Here is a 23,069-nt window from a genome sequence, read left to right as displayed (position 1 = left end):
TTTACAAGCGTCTAATCTAGTCACAGATGCTACTATAAGAGTATTTCCGTTGCATAAAAATTATTTTGGTTCAACTAAGGTCTTGTATTCGATTTTTTCTCCGTCGTATAATAAAAGAAGGCCCCCCATCGAGAAGAATAGAATCATAGAGACTTGGGAGCAAGTGCCTTCGCCCATGAGCGGTAGGTCTCGGGTTCGAGACTTGGGAGCAGCCTCTCCATAAATGGGGGTAAGGCTAGCCGACATTCACCTCTCCCAGACCCTGCGTAAAGCGGGAGCCTTGTGCACTGGGTCCGACCTTTTTAATCCTATTAGAAGCAGAATTAAAGCACAAGCAAGGGCAACTAGAAAAAGAGTAGTTAGCATGTTTAGGGTTAGATTAGTTGTCAAAGCAGCCAACTTTGTCTTATGCTACTTCGAAAGTACATGATTGTTTGAGTCATGACCACCACATGACCATTGACTCTCCATCAAATCACTACAATCCAGGAATTAACACTACGCCTTCAAACAAGGAAAAATGAAAATTACAAATTCAGACAGGGTTGCCAAAGTTGCAGATTCACTATTCTATCAAAATTTAGCATTGGCCGAAACAACAACTCCCTTATTTTTTGTATTACCAAGCAAGAAACACAAACACAAGCCTTTCTCCGAATGGCGAATGCTTTGCTCAAGTTGGTCTAGCGGGACTCAGTCTTTACTTTACTAGCAGTTGTAAATTCAAATATCATGAACAAGAGTTGTTCGTCGGAAAAGCTGAATGCTTTAGGTGAACTAGAATAATTCAGAAACTTTATCATCACTCGATAAAACAGTTGATTAACATTAAAATAAATTCCTTGAATTTTAGTTTTTTGTTGCATAATCCACTTCACCAATTTCAAAACCTCAAAAAAAAAAAAGTTTCATTTCCTAATCTCCCGAAACCAAGCAACCACTCAATCCACACACCCCATTGAAAACTAACACAATCGAAAGAAAAAATAAAACCCAAAACTAAATAAAGAAAGTGAAAAAAAAAAAACAGAAATCCAATCAATCAATCAGGGGCAATATGTCACCTCCTCCATCTCCGATCGGCCGGGTACTGAGACAAAGGCACAACCTCCTGCAACGGAGTCGACAGAGGCGTCGGCAGCGGTGAGTTACGGCAAACCGGGCACGATCCTTTGAGCCGGAGCCACGCGTCGAGGCACAACAGGTGGAAGTAGTGCCGGCACTCGGGCATCATCCGGAGCATCTCGGCGTCCTTGTAGTCGCAGAGGCAGATGGAGCACGTGGACGAATCGGGGGTCGACGCCTCCTTGGAAAACGGGAACTTGGGGTAGGAATTGATGACGCTCGGGTGGAGCCCGACGACGGCGTTCCCATCATCATCCTGCTGCTGCTGCTCGTTGTCGTCTTCGGCGACGAAGATGATGCGGGGGAGGATGACGCCTTCGGGGCTCGGATTCGGGTTCTGGGGCTGAGGCGGGTGGTGGTGGTGGTGGCGGTGGCGGGAGACGCGGCAGCAGATGTAGGAGGCGAGGAGGAGGGTGGAGAAGAGGACGAGGAAGCCGAGAGAAATGGCGATGCCGTAGCCGAGGCCGAGGGTAGTTAGATAATTAGTGGGGGAGTGGGGGTTGGAGTTGGAGGTGGGGGTGGGGGTGGACGACATTGGAGGAAGGGAGGGGGAAGGAGGGGTTTAGCCATTGGAGGGGGGTGTGATTTTTTTTGGGTGGGGTGGGGTGAGAAGGTGGGTGGGTGCTGCAGCTGCTGCATTTAATACTCACACCAGAAGACGCATTAAATTGGTGGGAAAATGTGAGTGGTGAGTGGTGGTAGTGACTTACTCCTACCACCCTCCATTGTGGATTGGGTTTTGTTTTGTTTTCGGCTCCTAGTCCCCCACACAATCCCCAATTAGCCCACTAAATAGTAAAAAGTAATTTTAGGCTTTTAGCAGTAGCCCACACCCCGCCACATTTCTATATGTACAAAATTCTTTTTAATATTTTTACAGAACATGCAAATGTAACCGTTCGTATTTAATCTTAATAAAGTTCTATCTTTCAGAAAAAAAAAAACAGGAATAATTTGTGTTCATATAATATGTTATAATTTGGTCAACGGATCTTCCTTGATGTAACAAAGTTGGATTTGGCAGTCCCCAAAGCTAGAAACTTGGAAATAATCAAATGGCAGCGAAGCAACGTTGGCATCGAAACATAACTAAATTAATTAATTAATTTATTTAAAGACGCTTACAGAAGCAAGTCATCACACATTCGTTCTTATATTTTGTGTAATTCGTTTAATTTTTTGTTTAATATTTTGTTTAATTTAATGAGCGAGTTATGACTTTTAAAGTAGAGGGAACGTGTGGGGTTGAAATGATTCAATATTTTGAAGAAAGGGTATCAAAATGAAAGAGTAAACAAAAGGAATGCATGATGCATCATATGTTGAAAGTTTATTGGAACAACACTACCGAACGGTGAGAGTTTTTCATTTTTTTTTCGGTCGTAGAGACTTTTAACGAACAAAGACCAACCGACAAATTACATCTTACATAGTAACATAGCCCTAGAATGCATGGATAATGGTTCTTCTCAGAAGTTACAAAATAGTACATAAAAGAAAAACTTAAAAGTGTTTCAACCCCAAAAAAAAAATCCTCCATAGAGGCCTAACCAGTAGAGGCCCAAAAATGGTTAGTAGAGACGTTCAATTATTAGATGCAAGATTCAATTTGAAAAGATTTTATTTGATGACACGTTTTTGACATACATTTTGACACCCACTTTGTAGGGTCACTTCGTAATGTGTTTCACTAATTTGAACCGTCTATATTTTAGAAAATCATTTGTACACAATTATTGCAAAATATTAGACATATCCAAAATCAATAAGACATTCATTTGTAATAAAAGAAATAGACGAATATGGTTCTAAAAAAAAAAACACTAAATTTGATCTAACAGTCATATGGTTTTGGATTTGGGTATTTTTGGTAGACATAGTCTTTGAAAAAATATCTAAAAGATAGGCGATTCAAATCTTGAAATACATTATTGAGTGAAACAAAAAAAAAAATGTCAAAAGCATGTGCCCCCGGCCAAACTCTCTGTCTGGGTCAGATAAAACTTCATTAAGAACTGATATAGGACATGCATCTCAAATGTAAGTATTACATCAAACCTTATCCAGAAACAAAACATAGAGGAAATCCTTGGAGCAGGAATAAAAGAGCACACATACTAAAAGAAAATCATGGCTTCAAAATTACAAACATTAAAATACAATACAATTCATCAGCTGCAGAGGATGCACATCCATCCAATATGGAAGATAACACACATGAGAACTAAAATCCTACGGTAAGTTGGAGAAATGCCGTAAATGCACCACGAGGAAACCACACACCATTCGAATGAACTTGTAATTGTCAGCAATAAGCATTCCTATGAGTCGCATCTAAAAACGTTGAGCTTCTCTTCATAATCACTTTCCAAGCTCACAAACTACGAGAACCACAAAATCCACAATCTCAAAGCTGAACAACAATCCCAATTTAAGATTCAAGGTTCAGTAGTAGACCACAAACGCTACAACAGACCCTCAAAATAGCGAGAGAGTGGCCACAATCATGATAGCTTTTATCGACAAAGCGAAGGAGCAACTACAACTAGGAGATAAAAAAAATTTAGATGATAGGAAAAAAAAGAAAAGGAAGAGAGGAAAAAAAAACCAAGGATTGCCACCGACCAGAGGGTTGGGTATAGTGGTTTTTTCTCTCTATTTTTCTGTTTAACGGCTAGGATTTGAGGAAACCAAGTTAGGTGCTTATTATTATCTACATTAAAGACAGTAAACAAATAGTGCTACTATACATACCCATTCATCTTTTCTATTTCGACACCCACATTATATTGATTTGTCATCTATATTTTAGTTGTCAGTTAAGTGAGAAAATAGGACAAGTGAGTGAGTATAACAACACTCAAAACAAACTTTTCCTCCTAAAAAGAATGACCTTCCTCTAGCATTTTTGTTGTTGAATTGCCTGGCTGGAAATATTAATAGTCATGGTACAATTCATTTTCACAACCCACATGTCTCTTGATAATATTCAACACCTTCACCCTCCCAAGAATTCTAAAATGGCTACTCATGGTTATCAACCCTGACTCCACGTTCGATCTCACATTGGGGTTGGACGTGAGACTGTTCGTGATGATGTCAACTATAACATTCATCCTCATGGTTCGTTGAGCCCTAGAGACTCCCGACCGACTATGAGCTACCCCCACCACCAGGCAGAGACGAAGCCAGAGATTTGTATGCATGGGGGCATCCTCAAACAACAAAGTTACAATTAAAAAGCTAAAATTTTTTTACTAAACAAACACTTATATATTAATCTATAATGTTTTTCATACAAAACACTTAGAATCATTGTTGGCGAAGTCAGTCATATTGATACTAAGAGAAATGCAAGGAGACTCTCTCAAAGTGGGACTCTCCACCACCTCATGTTTTTTAGCACAATGTTTAATGATGTTGGTACCGAGATTGTATTAAAAACATGAGGTGACGGAAAGTAGGGGTGGGTTCGGTTTAATTCGGTTCGGTTTTTTGCCAAAACCGAAACCAAACCGAAATTTCGGTTCGGTTCGGTTCGGTTCATTTTTTTTTCGGTTTTTTTCGGTTCGGTTTTTTTCGGTTCGGTTTCGGTTTTTTGTTTTTTTTTTCTTTCAAAAAATGAAAAACATTGAAATTTTAAATTTTAACGTATCCAACACAATCATAACACAAGCATTCTAACTATAATCAAAGACAATGAAAATAAACATTTAAAGTTGAACTAAAATCATCAATCAAGTCTTCCAAAGTCCAAACTAACAACATCACAACACAAAAATCGTACAAATGACTTAGAAAAGTTAAATTGTATGATGTTGTTCAAAGATCATGGTTGTTTGCTTGTAACTGCATGTTGACAACTTGATTAGTAAAAGAAATGCGTGGGTGGATTTATTTAGTGTGTGTTGGATTCTTTTCCATCACAAATTCCCTAAGTAATCTACCCGAAATAAATGTTTATAGATTCTGTTACATGTTATATGAGAGTAGATTTGGAAAAGAAAGCTGAGACAAAAGTAGACAGTGCTATGGAGATGGATGTAGGTACTTCAGGATGAGGTTTGGCTCCGGAACCTTATATGGGGGATAAATAATAGGTTAGGGTTTAAAGTTTTTATAGGACTTTTTTTTTAATATTTTGAGCTTAAAGTTTGGCAACACATTGGGTTTAGCATATTTTAACTTACAAATTGGGTTTAGAAAATAATATCCAAAACAAATAATTAAATAAAAAAATTAATTTAATTAATTCGGTTCGGTTCGGTTTCTATATCACTAAAACCGAACCGAACCAAAAGAATTCGGTTCGGTTCGGTTTTTTCAATTCGGTTCGGTTTTTTTGTTCGGTTCGGTTTTTTCGGTTTCGGTTCGGTTTGGTTTTCGGTTTTTTGAACCCACCCCTAACGGAAAGTTCATGGAGAGGTCCACTTTTGGAAGAGTCTCCTTAGCACATTTCCCTTGATACCAATTAACATATAGGGTTTAATTTTTATTTTAATTAGGGTTTGTCATTGAGATGCAAAATTGTGCAATTTTTCTGCACCCAAAAAAAAAATTTAAGTGGGGGCATCCGCCCCCTCTAGGCCTATAGTGGCTCCGTCCCTGCCACCAGGCCATGATAATACAGAGTGGTACTATTGTTGCTATACCTGAATGAGGCCACATTTGGATTTTTCATCGACACATCTGCTGTTAACGAAATCTTAGAGTCTGGCTTAGGGATTGTGTTGTTGTTGATCAACTTCAGCCTTGTAATCGTGACTTTGTTCAACTTAATCTTTGTATTCTTCACTCGGAACACAGTGAAAGCAAAAATTATGATCACCACAGTTTGGATTAAGACCACGACTTTTATGTAGCCACATCACTTGATGAACTTTCTTTTTCTAATTTTTTTTAAACTGAAAAACGGCCTCATCGACGTCCTTTGCTCGGGCGGAGAATGGCGGGGGCTAGTGGTCTGTCTTACTCCCCCTCCATCTTTGCTAAGGGTTGAGGATTATTGAGACAATGTAGGTGTCTTAGCTTGCAATGAATTAATATGCATAACACACTAATCCTAAACCCCAATAGTATTTTTCTTTAAAATAACAAGCAAGTTATCTTTTTTGATAAACATTTTCATCTATATATATGGTGATCACGAATGCGTATTCGATTGTGTTGACCCTAAAAAACTACCAAGCATACATGGCATGCAGGCCGAGTAACTAATAAGCTAACTACGTCATTCGGTTATGTACGGGGCTTGCCAACTCGGCCAAGCTCGGCCGGGGAGTAAAATATGTTGATGTTGCATTGAGCGTGCTACTGATTCTTGATTTTACGAATGCGGCCAAGGAAGGAACACTTCTCGACCTTCGGGTTTTAGAGCCTGAAGACAAGGCTGCTAGTTCTGCGAAGTTCACAAATCGTCAGCGCCGGGTTCGGTCACAATAATTATATTTGTAAGAGTATAAGCATGCCAAATTGGCACCAGACTATACGAACACAAATACTCGAATGAGATAAATGTCTTGATGGTAAATGTGGTTCGGTCATCGGAATGCTGAATTCTAAAATGCACTTGCAAATATCCAATCATAAAATAAAACTCGGCGTTCAATGTGCCAAGCCTAGTAGCTTGTAACACCTCAATTCGCTGAGAAGGCTGATGAGATGACCTCTACCAACGAGGACTCGAAAATCCTTGTCGACCGAGACTTGGATAATAACTAGTCGACCTCGAAGTAGTGCTGTCTATCCAAACTGAAGGTGCTCCTTGATCGACTGATTTTGCATCTCCAGTGTGTGGAGCCAAAAATAAACGAGATGCGACATGTGGATTTTTGGGTAAAAAGGACAAAATTACCCTTGAGGTACACCGGGATTCCTACATGCGAGCAGTGGGCAATCAACCCTCAACCAAGTCAAAAGTGCCCAAAATAGGTAATAATTCAAAACCTATTTCATCCATCCTCATCAAATCCTCTTTTATTATATTAATTAGCTAATCAATTAGGAAATTATTCTATTAATTAGCTAATTAATTGATTTATTATTCAATTATTCCTAATTAGCTACAAATCATGAACCTCACTCAAAATACTAACCAAGTGGCCGGTCTTCCTCCTCCTAAGAGACCGGCCACACCTCTATATAAACCCCTTCATTCTCTCCAAAAATCAATTCTAATTCTCTTGCTAAACTCTCTAAATTCTCAAAACACTTTTCCCTCAAAATTCTAACTTTGACATCGAAGGTTCTTCGGCCAAAGCCCCTCATGCATCATAGGCGCGTAAGGCTCTTGGCTTTGACCTAAGGTGTTGTTTGTTTTGTAGGTGCAATTTTGTTCAAGAGCAAGGAGGAAGAAATTTCATCCACAAATTGGTGCTTTCATTGAGAGCTGAGTCCCAAACTCGTAGAAGACTCTCGCATCCAAGGTTTACTATTTTCTTGTCCATTTGTAGATTTTTCGTACGTTCTTATTTTTAGAATTTTTTATTTGCAAAAATTCTTTATAAACTTCAACGAACGAAAATTCCAACGTTCAAGAGATGGGACCACGACGATCCACGAGGCTAAATGTGACAATAAGTGGAGCGGCACCACCACCACAAGGCTCTACCATGGCAACCACCACGGTAGCCACCCAAGGCGAGGTCCATGGCGCCATTACCACAGCCCAAGCCGTGTCATCCAAGCTTGCTGTGCCATTCAAGGCCCACGGCACCAAGGCCATGGCCTAAGCCGTGTCACTCCAAGCCTAAGGCAAATCGGCCTGTGCCACTTAAATCCAACGTGAGCCTAATGCATTGCCGAGCCGAGCCCAAGCCTCACACCTACGTGCGCTACACGTCGAGTAGCCCACTCTTGTGGCCCAGCCTCCTCGCACCGAGCAGCCCACTTTAGTGGCCCAGCCTGCTCTCGCCAAGTAGCCCACTCCTGTGGCCCAGCCTACTCCCGTGGCCTTTCAAGCAGCCCAAATCAGTCCAAGATTAGTTTCACCATCCCGGCTTCAAGTTTCTGGGCCTACAATTGAACCTGGGGCATTTTCACCTCACTTCTATGCAAATTTGACATTCCCCAATTCGAATCTAGCATCCGGAGTTTATAACACTTCCACTACTTAAGGAGATACATTTCTTCCAAGCTCTTCCAATCCGAATGACGAACAACACTTGTTCCGACAAGTCATAGAGTATATGAGCGCCCTCACACAATAAATGACCTTGGTGAATCAGCTCTTGTCGTGCACTGAGATGAAATGTGCCCTAGATGAGGTGTTTCGAAGTAGGACAAGGGTAGACGAAGAACCTCTCCAGCAGGGTCTCGGTAAACAGTCACTCGACTAGCCACGAACTGATCGTTCGGGCAGTGTACACTCTCGATTGGACCTTCGAGATAGCATATACTCCCGTCTTTGTGTGCGGAGGAGTGTGCACTCTCGACTAGGCCCACGGACAAGCATACATTCACGGTTGAGGTCACACTCCGATGGTCAACATGAGCAATCTTCTAGGCGAAATTTTCATTCGCGGCTAAGCCCACAAGGAGCATTCTCCACCTTACATCGAAGTAGGTAGCAAGACGGACGGAGAAAAACAATCACTCAATCCGGCTCAAGTTCAATCGGCATCTTAGGAGAAATTCGCTCATCTGCTAAGAACGTACCACATACACCACAACCGTGGCATAGACGAGCCGAATACATGGAAGAGCAACCTAGATCAGTAGGTCACGACTGGGGGCAGCCGAGAGCTCCACTACCCTAACAAAGGCAAATTCAGGAAGAAGTAGAGAGACTATTGACTAAGCGATTGTGCGATTTCCAACACAATGAGGTCACCGACGAGGCACTACGACGATACATGACCAGCATAAGCAGGCCACCCTTTTATACAGACTCCACCCCTTAAAATGCCAGCTGGCATATTTAACCGTCCTTAATAATAAAAACTAAAGCATAAAACCTTCAATTAACTTTCTAAATCACCAATTAAGACAATAACAATTAAGACCTATTTTGGGTTCATAACGTGGAGTCCATCACCATTAAGGAAGATCGTCGAAGCAAACAAGAATCTTAAACAAAAAGACGATTCAAGGAAGATCGTCGCCTACAGAGTGAAATCTTTCGACTAAGATTCTTCCACCTGCGAATCGAAATAGGAGAAGTTGTTGTCTTTCCCTGCTGGTAATTTAAAAGCCCACACTTTCTCAACGCCCAAACAGATTTTATAAAAAAAAAAAAGTGAAATTAAAAGGTTAAAAAAAGTAAATTTGGTTGTGGCCCTTGGATTTCAGGTGAGTACGAGTATATCGATGTGATGGTAAAGGGCAATAAGTTGTTGATGGAGAAGAGAAGCAAGTATACAAAGATTCAGAAAAGAGAGAAAGAAGGTGATAGGAGAAGTCCAGAAAGAAGGGCATAAAATAATAGTTTAATAAAATAAAATGAAAAGAAAATAATGTAATAAAATAATACTTTAATTTGACATACCGGTGGAGAACAAAAATTTAAAAGATGTCAAAATGTCATATAGGCTGTCAAATTTAAATTTTTGGGTAAATTACATAAAACTACCTCAACTATTAGGTCAGTCACAGTTTCATACCTCATCTTTAAAAAGTTTCAATATCATATATCATCTTACAATTTGTTACAATTTCATACCTTCTGTTAGTTTGTTTGTCAATTCTTCCGTTAAATAGTGACGTGGCTTAAAAAAATCATTTAATATTTTTTCTTTTTCCATGGGGGACCCACTCCCCTAAACCACCAGTATCTCTTTCCTCCCCCACTTCTCTCTCTCGTCGTGCCCATAACCCACTTAACCCACCTGGGTTTTTTCATCATCCATCCCCTTTCCTCCTGTATTCTCTCTCCCTTTCTCCCTTTCTCGCTGCAACAGCAGCCTCGTTGGCCCCGAACCCAGATCCCACCCATTCCCGTCTTCCCCCAACCCACCTCCCAAATTAATCAAATCAAATCAAATCCCAAATTTTCTCGGAAAATCCTTCACTGCAAACCCAAGAACCCATTAGAAACATTTATTTTCCCGGGAACCAAACAACCCCTAGAGAAATTTTTTGATTCATATTAAGGGTTGCTTTCCTCAAATTTTCTTTTTTTTGGCTTTGGTGGGTCGATGTGTAGGCATTGATTCAAAAGAATGGTGGTGAAAATGATGAGGTGGTGACCATGGCGGCCTCTGACGAAGAAGAAATACGAGGTGAGGCTGGTGGTGCGGAGGTTGGATGGCTGGGATCTGGTGAGGGAGGGTGCAGACAGGGCCGGTCCACAGGACAAAGAAAAAGAGGATAAGTGGACGGCGGAGATTAGGTGGAATGGATCCAAGGTCAAGGTCGCGGTCGGAGATTAGGTGGAAGGGATCCAAGGTGATGGCAAATGAAAAAACCTAGGTGCGTTAAGGGGGTTCTGCGCATGGCGAGAGAGAGAAGTGGGGGAGGAAAGAGATACAGGTGGTTTAAGGGGGTGGGTCCCCCATGGAAAAAGAAAAAATATTAAATGATATTTTTTTAATTTTTAATATTTAATTATTTTTAAAGCCATGTCACTATTTAACGGAAAAATTGATAGACAAACTGACGGAAGATATGAAATTGTAACAAATTGTAAGATGATGTATGACATTGAAACTTTTTAAAGACGAGGTATGAAACTGTGACTGACCTTGTTGATGTACAAAATCGGAGGTCTTGGAACAACGTAAATCCAACCGTGAATCTGCAAGAAATGTAAATAACACAAGATGTATCCTGGTTCACCCCAAGGTTTGGGCCACGTCCACACTAATTATGTATTTATCTGAGGGAGAGAGAGCTCTAAGAGTGAGAGCTTTGAGAGGGGGTGAGAGGGCCTAGGAATTTGCCTCCTCTAATTGTGAGGGTGAAAAGTCATTTTATAGAATAAGGGCTTTTCACTTATTACATATTTGCCCATTTCTTTATCACATAATTACATTTAAGTCCCTCGAGTATTTGTACGAGATCTAAATATGAGGCCCTAAATATGGTATAAACAGTAGTCCCCCAAGTCTTCAGTCAAGAGAGTCATTTGGCTGGAGACTTGAAATTCAGTCCATGTGTAGGCTAAAGTAACTAGATGCTGTCTTGAACTAATGTTCGATATGAGGCAGTACTCAATCTGAAATGATGCTCAACTAGAAGTAGCACACGTTGCGAGGCTACTCGGCTCGTGGCTTATGTTGCCTTGGTTGGCTCGGCTTTGTGGCGTTTGAAGGTGAAGGAGTCCCTTTTATAGAATAAAGGCTCGCTCCTCAATACATGAATGATGGGCTAGAGTTGATGCTCTCTAATAATGGTGAGGGAGTCCCTTTTATAGAATAAGGGCTCGCTCTTCAATACATAAATGATGGATTAGGAGTGATGCTCACGACTAGGCGGTTGCTCAGTTAGCGACGATGCTCTCTAACAAAGGTGAGGGAGTCTCTTTTATAAAATAAGGGCTCGCTTCTCAATACATAAGTGATGGGCTAAGTCCCCCAAGTATTTTTCATGAGTGCTTTCTAATGAAAGTAAGGGAGTCTCTTTTATAGAATAAGGGTTCGCTCCTCAGTACATAGATAATGGGCTAAGTCCCCCAAGTATTTTCATGAGGCCCAGTTAAGGCCCAATATATAGTACATAATGTAGTCCCCTAAGTCTTTGGTCAATAGAGTCTGTTGGCTAGAGACTTCAAATTGAATCCATGTATGGGCCAAAGTGGCGGTTGTTCGGAGGCGGTATTTGTATACCCTACACTGAAGCTTTGTAAGTGAAGCTTTGAAGCTGGAGCTCTGTAAATGATGCTTTTGAAGCTAGAGCTTTTGTAAATGAAGCTTTTGAAGCTGTAGCTCTGTAAATGAAGCTTTCGAAGTTAGAGCTTTTGTAAATGAAACTTTTAAAGTTGTAGCTCTGTAAATGAAGCTTTCGAAGCTAGAGCTTTTGTAAATGAAGCTTTTGAAGCTGTAGCTCTGTAAATGAAGCTTTCGAAGCTAGAGCTTTTGTAAATGAAGCTTTTGAAGTTGTAGCTCTGTAAATGAAGCTTTCGAAGCTAGAGCTTTTGTAAATGAAGCTTTTGAAGTTGTAGCTTTGCAAATGAAGCTTTCGAAGCTAGAACTTTTGTAAATGAAGTTTTTGAAGCTATAGCTCTATAAATGAAGCTTTTGAAGCTAGAGCTTTTGTAAATGAAGCTTTTGAAGCTGATTGACATGAGTGATGCTCATGAATGTTTGATTGACATGAGTGATGCTCATGAATGTTTGATTTGACATGAGTGATGCTCATAGATGTTGACATGAGTGATGCTCATGAATGTTGACATGAGTGATGCTCATGAATGTTTATGTATGATTGATATGAGTGATGCTCATGAATGTTTATGTATGATTAACATGAGTAATGCTCATGTATAATATGAAGTACTGGGCGTACTTTTGATCACCTAGTTGGTGGTAATAGCGGTAGGTTGCTGAATAATTGTGGAGTACTGAGCGTACTTTTGATCGTCTGGTTGGAGCTATTTTGGGCTTATGGACCTTCGCCCTCACACAACATTCCAGCCCATTTATTTTGGGCTTTGCCCTTTTTTTTTTTTTTTACTATTACCCTCTGATAGGGTTTATACAGATGTCTCCAAAAGATAAGAAAAATAAATCACATCATACAAAAAACAAGAAAAGTAAATCACATCATTCTGGTGGGGTGTTTATTCCTTGCTTTTGCTTTCTCTTTTGCTTTTTGCTTTTGTTTTTCTCTTTTCCCCGTACCTCTCTCTTTTATTGCATTTTATTATTCTGTTGCTGAAGTCCAGGTGCATTACCCTTTGCAGATGGCAGACAAAAGTAAAGTGAAATTCTCTTTACTTTGCTTTACTTTGAAGATTGTAGATGGCAGATGGCGGGGTCTCTGTCTCTGTCTTTTTCTTCTATTTTGCTTTGCTTTTGCTGTCTTTTAGAAAATGGCAGACAATAACAACATGATTATTAATAGAAAATCCTTGTAGATCTTCCCAAGGGCAAAAGCAGCCTTCTGCTAGAACTTTGTCCCCAAACCTTAGATGCGTTTCGAGCTTTTGAACAGACTTTGGATGCCAGGGAAAGGTACTCCAACTTCTTCAGACTGTCGTTGGCACCGCAATACATAAGTGTACAGCTTCGTCGTCGGCACTCCCACTTTTTCTATGGAACATCCGAACTTGATTAGGATGACAACATTGACCGTGTTGTTCACCGGGACTACATTGACGGTGGACTGGACAGACTGGAAGTCCCCGGAGCCGTTCATGTCAACCATGACCAGGCGGTGGCCGCTGGGTCCAACCCACTTGTGGTGGGGCTTAGAGTTGAAAACTCGAGGCTTCCCCAGATTCTCCCCCTTCTCGTTTAAACATCCAGCTCCGGAAACGCAATCGTTGCGCAAGTCGGAGATGCCCAAGAAAATCAACAGAAGGCCAATGGCTTGATTCCTTGTGATGAACATGGCTTTTATAGATACAAAAATGTTGTTTTTGTCTCCCTTCAGCTTCTCTTTAAGCAAACATGTGGAGAGTATATAGATCCAACTTTTGGGTTTTTTTTTGTGTTGAGGGATGAGAGACTGTGATTACCACCACCAATCCCCGCACAACAAAATGCAAAACCAAAATCCACCATCGATGAGCTTCTTAATCTGCTTTACTTTGGGTCTTTGTTCTACGTGAAGTCGCAAAGTGACTTCACCCAGATTATTCTAACCAGGACCCACGAGAGAGAATGCTGCTTGACTCACGATACCATCACTGACGACGACACTGAGATGCTCGCCCCGAGGGACTTGGATTTGATTTCGTTTCTTGGTGAGTTGTTGATCTCGCGGCCTGGCGATTCAAGCTTGTCGTATAAGAATGCATTGCAATGCCTCTATGAATGCCTCGATCCTCTTTAACTAGATCAGTCCCAACACGGTCAAATTAACACAGGTTCTTCCTCGACAAGAGCCTGATTGCCATGATCATGCGGACCCAGATGCTTGACCCCATCTCCAATGGAGAAGAAACACACAGCCTTGCAATTGCACAAACTCTGCCCCACCAAAAGAGCATTCAAATAAAAAATCGCCATTGACAAACTCCACCCCATTGCAAGCTAATAACAGCAACAAGGTAGCAGAAGGCGTTGACGGTGGGAAAATCGGAGGTGGTGGCCATGATGGAGAGAGAGATTGCGGTGAAGCAGAGCTGGCAGAGACGCAAGGCGAGCCCACCGGCGGTGCTAGGCATGCCTTGGACGTCTTTCATCCTTACTCTGAGGGCGTTCTGGGCTGTCACGTCAGTCGTGGGTGGGGCCTCCACTGGATGGCGTACCCAATCTCTCTGCGCACCCAATCTACACAAAGGCAAAATTGATCTCGATGACACCCTGAAGTGAGAGTCGGGGGGAGAAGATGGCGATGAGGATGGAGTTGGAGTTGAGCGTCGCGTTGGAGATCTGAAATAAGAAGAAAACGGGGCCGGAGATGCAAGTGAGGGGCTTCGAGCAAGGAAGAGTAGGAGCCGGAATGGGCCCACTGAGCTAGGAGGAGATCTGAATTTCTTTTATTCGAATCCTGCATTCTCCACGGCCACTGGCCAAATGGGTTCCCTGAAATTTATGCAGAGATTCAATATATCGGTGGAAAACAAACGAATCAAAAAGAAATTTAACTCTTCACCGCCCAGACCACCTTAAACGAAGCAAAAGGTAAAAAACACAAGCTTTCCTTCAAATGGTAGAAAACCATGAGATGGGTAGCTTTAGATTTGGCTGGTGAAACATGTTTGCTCATCAGCTGGTGAGCAAAACCAATTGCAAAAGGAGATACTGAAGGGAGAAGGAGAGAGAAAAGAAACTGTGGTTGAGTTTCGGAGTTTTCGTTTATGCATTTTTGAGATATGGGTTTTGCAGTGGCTTTGGTTTCTGGGTTTCTGTGACTTTGCAGATTCACGGCGGAGGTGAAAAAATGAAAGAGAACCGACATAGTTTTTCGTGTCGATTCCCACAGACGGCGCCAAATGTTGATGCACAAAACCGGAGGTCTTGGAACAACGTAAATCCGACCGTGAATCTGCAAGAAATGTAAATAACACAAGATGTATTGTGGTTCACCCCAAGATTTGGGCTACGTCCACACTGATTATGTATTTATCTGAGGGAGAGAGAGCTCTAAGAGTGAGAGCTTTGAGAGGGGGTGAGAGGGCCTAGGAATTAGCCTCCTCTAATTGTGAGGGTGATGAGTCCTTTTATAGAATAAGGGCTCATCACTTATTATATATTTGCCCCTTCCTTTATCACATAATTACATTTAAGTCCTCCGAGTATTTGTACGAGATCTAAATACGAGGCCCTAAATATGGTATAAATAGACCTAATAGTTGAAGTAGTTTTATGTAATTTACCCTGAATTTTATGATTAAAATTTGACATCTAATTAGTTAATACGGACAATGATCAACCCATGCGCAGGGGAGAAAAGTTGTATGCATAAGTGAGTCTTCCTCTTCTGAAGGCTTTTATGATGGGAAAATTTCCTAATGATGATCATTTTCGAATCCTCTGTGCAGGAATCTTAGGGATCCTCACATCTTAACCATTCATCGTAAATCGTGCAGCCAGTTTTTTTTCAGGTACTATTTGTGTTTAATTTTAAATAAAAAATTCAAATGATTTCTGACCACACGATGAACAATGAATGACTAAGATGTGAGGATCCCTAGGATCCCCACCGTTTGGATCCGAATGGGATCCAAATCCCAAATTTCCCTAGCTACGCTTTCCTCATTTAATGCGTGTTAAGCATGGGATTTACTTTCAAGGAGGATTCTTTTTTCTCTTCTTCCCTCTTATTAAAGGGTTATAACTAAGGGAATAGGATCCTTTTCGGATCATACACATTCAGATCCTCAAGTTCCTTCTTCTTTACAGTCTGAGTCGGCATCCTAGCTTCTTCGGAGTCGGCGTGGTGGCTTCCCTGGAACTAGTAACCGGAAACGTCGTAGTCGTCTTGAACAACGAACTTCGCTCGTCATTTTGAAAAATAGGGTGCATAGAAGTTCCCAAGAGACAAACAGAAAAAATGAAGAAGAAAAAGTAGGATTGAAGAAGAAGAAGAAGAAGAAGATTGAACAAGAGGAACCAGAAGCGTGAAGAGATGAAAGAAGATGAAGAAGGATCTGAAGGATCGAGAGAGGATCCTATCCTATAATTATGTCATGTCAACATTTTATATTAAAAAAAAGATAAAAAAAAGTATGAGAAGAGGAAAGAAAAAGAGATGAGAATAAGAAGGAAGATATTTTTTTTGTCAAAAAAAGGAAGAGAATTTTACTCAAGATTGAACAAGAGGAACCAGAAGCGTGAAGAGATGAAAAAAATGAAGAAGGATCCTATCACATAATTATGTTACGTTAACATTTTATATTAAAAAAATAAGATAAAAGAAAAGTACGAGAAAAGAAAAGAGAAAGAGATGAGAATAAGAAGGAAGAGAGTTTAGAGTTTTTTTTTTTGTCAAAAAAAAAGGAAGAGAATTTTACTCTTCTACTTTTGGCTTGTAGAAGGTTGGGCGACATTTCCTTCCTTCTAGACTCTTTGCTGGCATGTAATAATCTTGGCGGTATAATTTGGTTACCACACTTTTTCCAAAGAGCATCTTCCATTAAATAATATAAAGTATTATATTTGGGTAAGGCCAACTAACCCAATAAACAGATAAGCAAAAAGTCCATGACAAATTGGGAAAGCTAGATAGACCCAATACTCCATCTCCGACGACGAGCTCAAGCGCGATCGATCTCGACACCGACAACGACGGCTTCATTTACCTCGACGAGTTCAACGCCTTCTGGGTCGTCAGCTCCAAGTTGTCGTCACCTGCGGGGCTGGGTTCGTCGGGTCGTGCTGAACTTGGCTGACTTCAGACCACTCGGGAGCAGGATCGGGCAAGGATTGTATGACTGGGTATTCAGGCAGCTCTGGGCCCAGGAGTAAGATTTTCCGTTTTTTGGGCAATAATTACCCAATTGCCTTGACAATTGAGCATGGGTTGGAAGAACGAGTATTCTCTCCGATCATTTGTGTGAGGATCCGAAATTTTTTTAATTATGTTTGTATTGTGCAGTAGGAAATTATTTTAAAATTTTTATTAAAAATTTAAATACAAAAAGTATTAGATGAAAATTGATCGTGCAATTTATAATGAACGAACATAATTAAAGAATCCTTTAAATCCTTATAAAGAAGGGGAATCCGGAAAAGAAAATCTGGAAAAGATCCTCGTCTGCACTCACAGGGGAGATAGGGGATAGCTCACGAAGAGACTATTTTGGTTACCACACTTAACATGACTAGAAAGAGGAAGGAAAAAAATGGAGTTGGATGGTAAACTAAATATGAAAATTCCAATATGAGAAAAGTGAAGGAAAAAATCTATACAAGGAGCACACTCAATGCTTTTACTGTTTTACATATGAACGTATGATATATATCGTGTCCAAAAACCTATATTATTACTCCATCTTCTACTAAAAACACAATAAATAAAGTATACAAAAACCCCAATAAAACCTAGAGCTTAACCTTCCTCTTACATTTTTGTTCTTGAATTGCCTGGCTGGAAATATTAACAGTCATAGTACAATTCATTTTCACAATCACATGTTTCTTGATAATATTCAACATCTTCACCCTTCCTGGAATTCTAGAATAGCTACTCATGGTCATCAACCCAGAATTGAAATCCGCCCTCAAGTTGGGGTCGGACGTGAGCCGGTCTGTGATCATATCAACCGTGATATTCATCCTCATGGTCCGTCGAGCCTTAGCATGACCAGGTGCGCCATGAGCCTCCCCCACCACCACGCCGTGATAATACAAGGTCGTGGTGGTGTTGGTATACTTGAACGAGGCGAAGTTGGGATTTTTCACCGACACATCGGCTATTAGTGACAGGTTTGAGCCTGGCTTAGGGGCTGTGTTGTTGTTGATCAACTCCAGCCTTGTAATCGTGATCTTATTCATCTTGATCTTTGGCTCCTTCACACGGAACACAGTGAAAGCTAATATTATGATCACAACGGCTTGGATTAAGATCACAGCTGTTATGCAGCCGCAGCACTTGATGAACTTTCTTCGTCTAACTTTTTTCAAGTGAAAAGCAGCCTCATCGGCGTCGCTGCTTGGGTGGATAGCGGCAGGGGCTAGCGGTCTGACTTGCTCCCCGTCCACCATGGCTAACTGAGAGAGGGGTTGAGAATTATAGAGATGAAGAAGAGAAGGGTTAAGGAAAGCCGAGGTTTGCAAGTGGATGCTAATGTGGTGTATTTTATAGTGTTATGGTAGTGGAACTAAGGAAGTGTGTACGTGGACTTAATTGTTTTTTCTCCAGTTTTTTGACATTAAAGTCAAGAGACTTGTTTTTTGCCTACCCAAAATATCCGAAGCTGCTGAATGTTGACTTCCAAACAACAACATGAATTGAAGTTCACACATAATTAAGTGTACGAAGAAGCTGCTACATTTGAGGCTGCGCCATAATCTCAGATGAAAATATTTATCTTGTTCTATTTTTAAGTGTGGAAAAGATTAAAATGGTTGTGGCACTTCATAGACCCAAAATGCATGGGAAAAAACTTATGTAAGATGATCTCTCTAAGTATGATATGATTTATCATTCAAATGATTTCATGTGTATAATGGAATTGTCTTTGGCCAATTATTGTCACTATATCCTTATGATATATTTTGGGTTTGTACTTCTCCGTCTCCTGCTAGACATGCGTTGATGTGTGATACTTTATGTACGGAAGACCCTTGTGACTCTATTGTTTAATTTAGTTTATTTCTTTCAAAAAAAAAAGTAAAAAAAAAAGAAGCCTTTCAATGGTTACTCAGCCAATAACATCAATAGCCACGACCGAATCCATAACGGTTGATCAAATTTCTAGTATTGCCATCCTATTGAGGAACCATATTTTCAAATGTGTAAAATGCGAAGGGGGCGATTGAATCATGCTACAATAATTGCTCTGAACTAACTAATTAAGTTACAAACCTCCTGCAAAGGTGCAACATCAAGCATCGAGACCTGTGCCAAAGTCTAACTATAATATTCAGAAAAATTTAAGGGACGAATCTTAGTTGTGTCTCGAATCATCAATAGCTACACCAATGAAACAAACAGATCACTAATTTGTAGATGCATTGTCTCTATTAGTTAAGTAGACAAGTTTTCTGTCTCTGCAAAGAAAAGTAGAGACACTTCCACATCTGTACCTAGTGAATATATATTTCTTGTAGTGTCACATTGAAGTTCTTCTCAAATTCATGCCATTGTTCGTGGTACTTTAATTCGGACAATTGCACACCATGTTTGCAATAGCTCGGGTTTGAATCAATTATCCAATCGGAAGCATGCCTAACATGACGGAATTCATTCCGAAAATGATTGATTTTGTGCTGGCATGATGTCTCTTTTAAGAAATGTCAAATATGGTGGTCGCTGGTTCCTACCTGAATGAAATTTCAAAACCATTATTTCATTCAATTGACCATTGTCATCTAATATACATAATTATTATGTTCATTAGTCTCCCCACCAGACTTTTAACTACTTTCTCCACATTATTAATCAAGTCCAAAGACGTCTTTCTCTTCCCGGCGCTCTATTTTTGACTATTTTTTTAGCTAGCATTATAACGACCTTCTATCTACCACCATAACTACACTACGAAAGGCTTGCTAATTTCAAAGGTATATATATATTTTTTATTTGGTAGGACAACTCGGGTACTAATAGGAGAGCAAAAAATAATTTGAAAAATTCTGGAGCTAACACGTGAATTTTTTTTTTCGAAAAAAGACAAAAATATCCTTATTAAATTGGTAAGGTCCACATTTAATCCACTTGTAGTTCAACATCTCTGAGAGTATCTCCAAAGGAGATGTCAAAAATTTCACATTAACAATAATGGTAAAAAAAAGAAAAGAAACAACACTAGTGTTTTCCAACCAAAATGTCAATTCCTATATGGAATGACATGGAATGACAACAGATGAAGTTGCTATCAAATTTGACAGGAGCTTCAAATCTATTTTTAGTGGATAATAAAGGGTTTTTATAATTTTTGTATTATCTTTTCTTTCAAAATTACAAATACAATTATGAAAAGTAAATAACAGAATTAATAATAGTTTAAATTTGACATATGGTTGGAGAACAAAATTTACAAAAAATCAATGTGCCACATATGCTTTTAGATTTAAATTTTTGTTTAAAAATTTGACATCTTTTTTAGAGATGGTCTAAAGACCTGAGCAACTGAATACAACCTTATCAAGCTCTCATGTCCATGATAAGGAGAAAAATCACACATTAAAAATATAATTAATTACTAAATTTTATCTTTAATACTCTCTTAATTGAATGTCAACTTAGTCAAGTAAGGAATCACAATTATATCCAATAAAAAAAATTTAAAAATAACCTAAGATATTATTTAAAAATAACCTAATAACTAAAAAAATGTCGTACCCAGTGCACAAGGCTCCCGCTTTACGCAGGGTCTGGGAGAGGTGAATGTCGGCTAGCCTTACCCCCATTTATGGAGAGGCTGCTCCCAAAAATAACCTAATAACTAAAATTCCAAAATTAACAAATCTGGTGACTAACAAGAATAACAAAAAATTAAAAAAGAAAAAACAAGAAAATGAGGATATATTGTGAGGGTGTAGAGAAAGAAAAGGAGCCGGAGAGAGCAACGTAGTTCATTGGAAGTTGGAACATTAAAAATCAACACAGCTTCTAGGTGTAAATCTCTGAATAACCTTTTTATTAAAAAGTAGGTGGAGAAATAAAAGAAACGGATGAGTATATCCGCACTCTAAATAAATGTACATATTAAAATACTCGATGCGACCTTTTTCATATTTTTTTTAAGATCACTAATATTTTGCAATTTAGAAGAATTGGTACGATTGGGTGGGGGGTGAGGATAACTAATTAGGAAATTGGAATATGGTATGGTGAAATGAGATTGGGTTGGATGAATTGAAGTCTGAGACTGAAGGTTTAAAGTCTTTCGGGCTTTAATTTTTTTCTTAAAATGGTTTGAATAAAAAAACTATGAGTTGAATGTGATTTCACGTGGTTCTATGCAAGGAAGAAAATATCGGTAATATCGGAAATATCGGTAGTCCGAAAACACGGAAATATCGATGGAAATATCGGGATAATATCGATATCGATAAAAATTACATGGAAACCACGGAAATTGTAAGAAAAACTTGGAAATTTTTAATGAAACTTTGTAGGATGTTTATTTAGTCAATTATCTATTAGTTTATCACAAAAAATTGGAAGGAAATGCATTGCATGATGGATTTAACTGATTTAAGTTGATTATATAGCGAGCTGGCAAACATTGTGAGTGTAGAAAATATGTAGTAATTAATGAAAGAAGTTTAAACACACCATAATCATTTATATATAATTAATTAGTACAATATTTGGAGGTTTTATTTAGGATATTAAAAAAAAAAAAAAAGGAAGTGAATAAAATGATGAAGAATAATGTGCCGAATTTGACACTTTAAATTTCTTACACATAAGCATGCGTCTAGGCGTTGAAGTTCCAAATTATAGTATATCAATTAACGATTGAAAATCAATACATTGAATAAGACTAAACTTTAATTTGGATGCCGATTATGTTTTTTCAAGTTTATATAAAGTAAAAGAATTGAATTTTGGAAGCCAGGAGTGTGTCAATTGAATTTTGGCCGGCGTGCAAGGTATCAATCTCTTCGTCTCGTCGAGTAGTACAACTTTCCTTTTCGTTTCACTCAATTTCGTTGAGTATTGAAAAAGTTATACTAATTTGAATCTTACCCAGTTTCCGGCGACCTCAGTGGCTTTAGAGGAAATTTCCGGCCAAAACACAACGAGTCAGACGTCGTGTGAGGTACCATTCTCTTCGTCTCTTCGAGGGCTACAACTTTCCTTTTTGTTTCACTCAATTTCGTTGCTTATTGAAAAAGTTATACTCATTTGAATCTTACCCAGTTTCCGGCGACCTCAGTGGCTTTCGAGACAATTTCCGGCCAAACCACGGCGAGTTGGCTGGCGTTCAAGATATCAATCTCTTCGTCTCATCGATTAGTACAACTTTCCTTTTTGTTTCACTCAATTTCGTTGAGTATTGAAAAAGTTATACTCATTTGAATCTTACCCAGTTTCCGGCGACCTCAGTGACTTTCGAGGAATTTTCCGGCCAAACCACGACGATTCAGACGTCGTGTGAGGTACCATTCTCTTCGTCTCTTCGAGGGCTACAACTTTCGTTTTTGTCTTGCTTGATTACGTTGAGTTTTGACAAAGTTATGGCTGTTTAAAGTGGGTGTAAATTTTCGACCGAAAATTCTGATTTTCTCTCCCACTGGGCGAGTCCCACATCGCCCATGTGAGGGCAGTGAGCAAGCAAATTTTCCTATAAAACCCACATCCCCCCTGCTAGAAAATCCAAGCTTGTTCGGCCTTTGGGCTATGATCAAGTGAAGTATGTGTTGAGTTTTATCAACATATTTAAGTATATTTTAGTATTATGTCGTGATATTATTGATAATATCGAAAATATCGCGATATTTTGATGAAAATCATTTGGATGGTTAAAAAAATTTCGGATCTCCAAAAAAACGATAATATCGGCGATATTTCGCCGATATTATCGATATTTTCTTCCTTGGTTCTATGCTATTTAAATGGACAGAAGTTGCCAGGTCATTCCACTTCTGGTGTCCTCTCGTGCCCTCTGTTTGTGTGGTCACGGTTAATGCACGTTAATATTTTATATTACTATTCATTTTTATCTTATTATCTCTATAAAAAAAATATAAAATGTTGACGTGGTTTAACCGTGACCATAC

At 39.4% G+C, this 23,069-nt stretch overlaps 2 protein-coding genes across 2 annotated transcripts; both read right to left on the bottom strand.

Annotated features, from left to right (window-relative positions):
- Positions 1–822: 822 nt before the first annotated feature.
- LOC126630981 (RING-H2 finger protein ATL67) lies at positions 823–1,728 on the bottom strand. The gene has a single exon (XM_050301144.1). It carries the CDS (start codon positions 1,658–1,660, stop codon positions 1,061–1,063), a length of 600 nt encoding a protein of 199 aa, XP_050157101.1. The 5' UTR covers positions 1,661–1,728; the 3' UTR covers positions 823–1,060.
- A 15,986-nt stretch (positions 1,729–17,714) lies between these two features.
- LOC126613885 (late embryogenesis abundant protein At1g64065) lies at positions 17,715–18,377 on the bottom strand. Its single transcript, XM_050281507.1, has one exon. It carries the CDS (start codon positions 18,375–18,377, stop codon positions 17,715–17,717), a length of 663 nt encoding a protein of 220 aa, XP_050137464.1.
- Between the last annotated feature and the right edge of the window lie 4,692 nt (positions 18,378–23,069).

This window comes from Malus sylvestris, chromosome 1, assembly GCF_916048215.2.
Source record: "Malus sylvestris chromosome 1, drMalSylv7.2, whole genome shotgun sequence".
In the NCBI taxonomy this organism is placed as follows: domain Eukaryota; kingdom Viridiplantae; phylum Streptophyta; class Magnoliopsida; order Rosales; family Rosaceae; genus Malus; species Malus sylvestris.
This window is presented reverse-complemented; position numbering and strand designations above follow the sequence as displayed.

What these genes read in the sequence shown, in the direction of transcription:
- LOC126630981 (XM_050301144.1), bottom strand. Translation starts at nt 1,660, where the DNA reads ATGTCGTCCACCCCCACCCCCACCTCCAACTCCAACCCCCACTCCCCC.
- LOC126613885 (XM_050281507.1), bottom strand. Translation starts at nt 18,377, where the DNA reads ATGGTGGACGGGGAGCAAGTCAGACCGCTAGCCCCTGCCGCTATCCAC.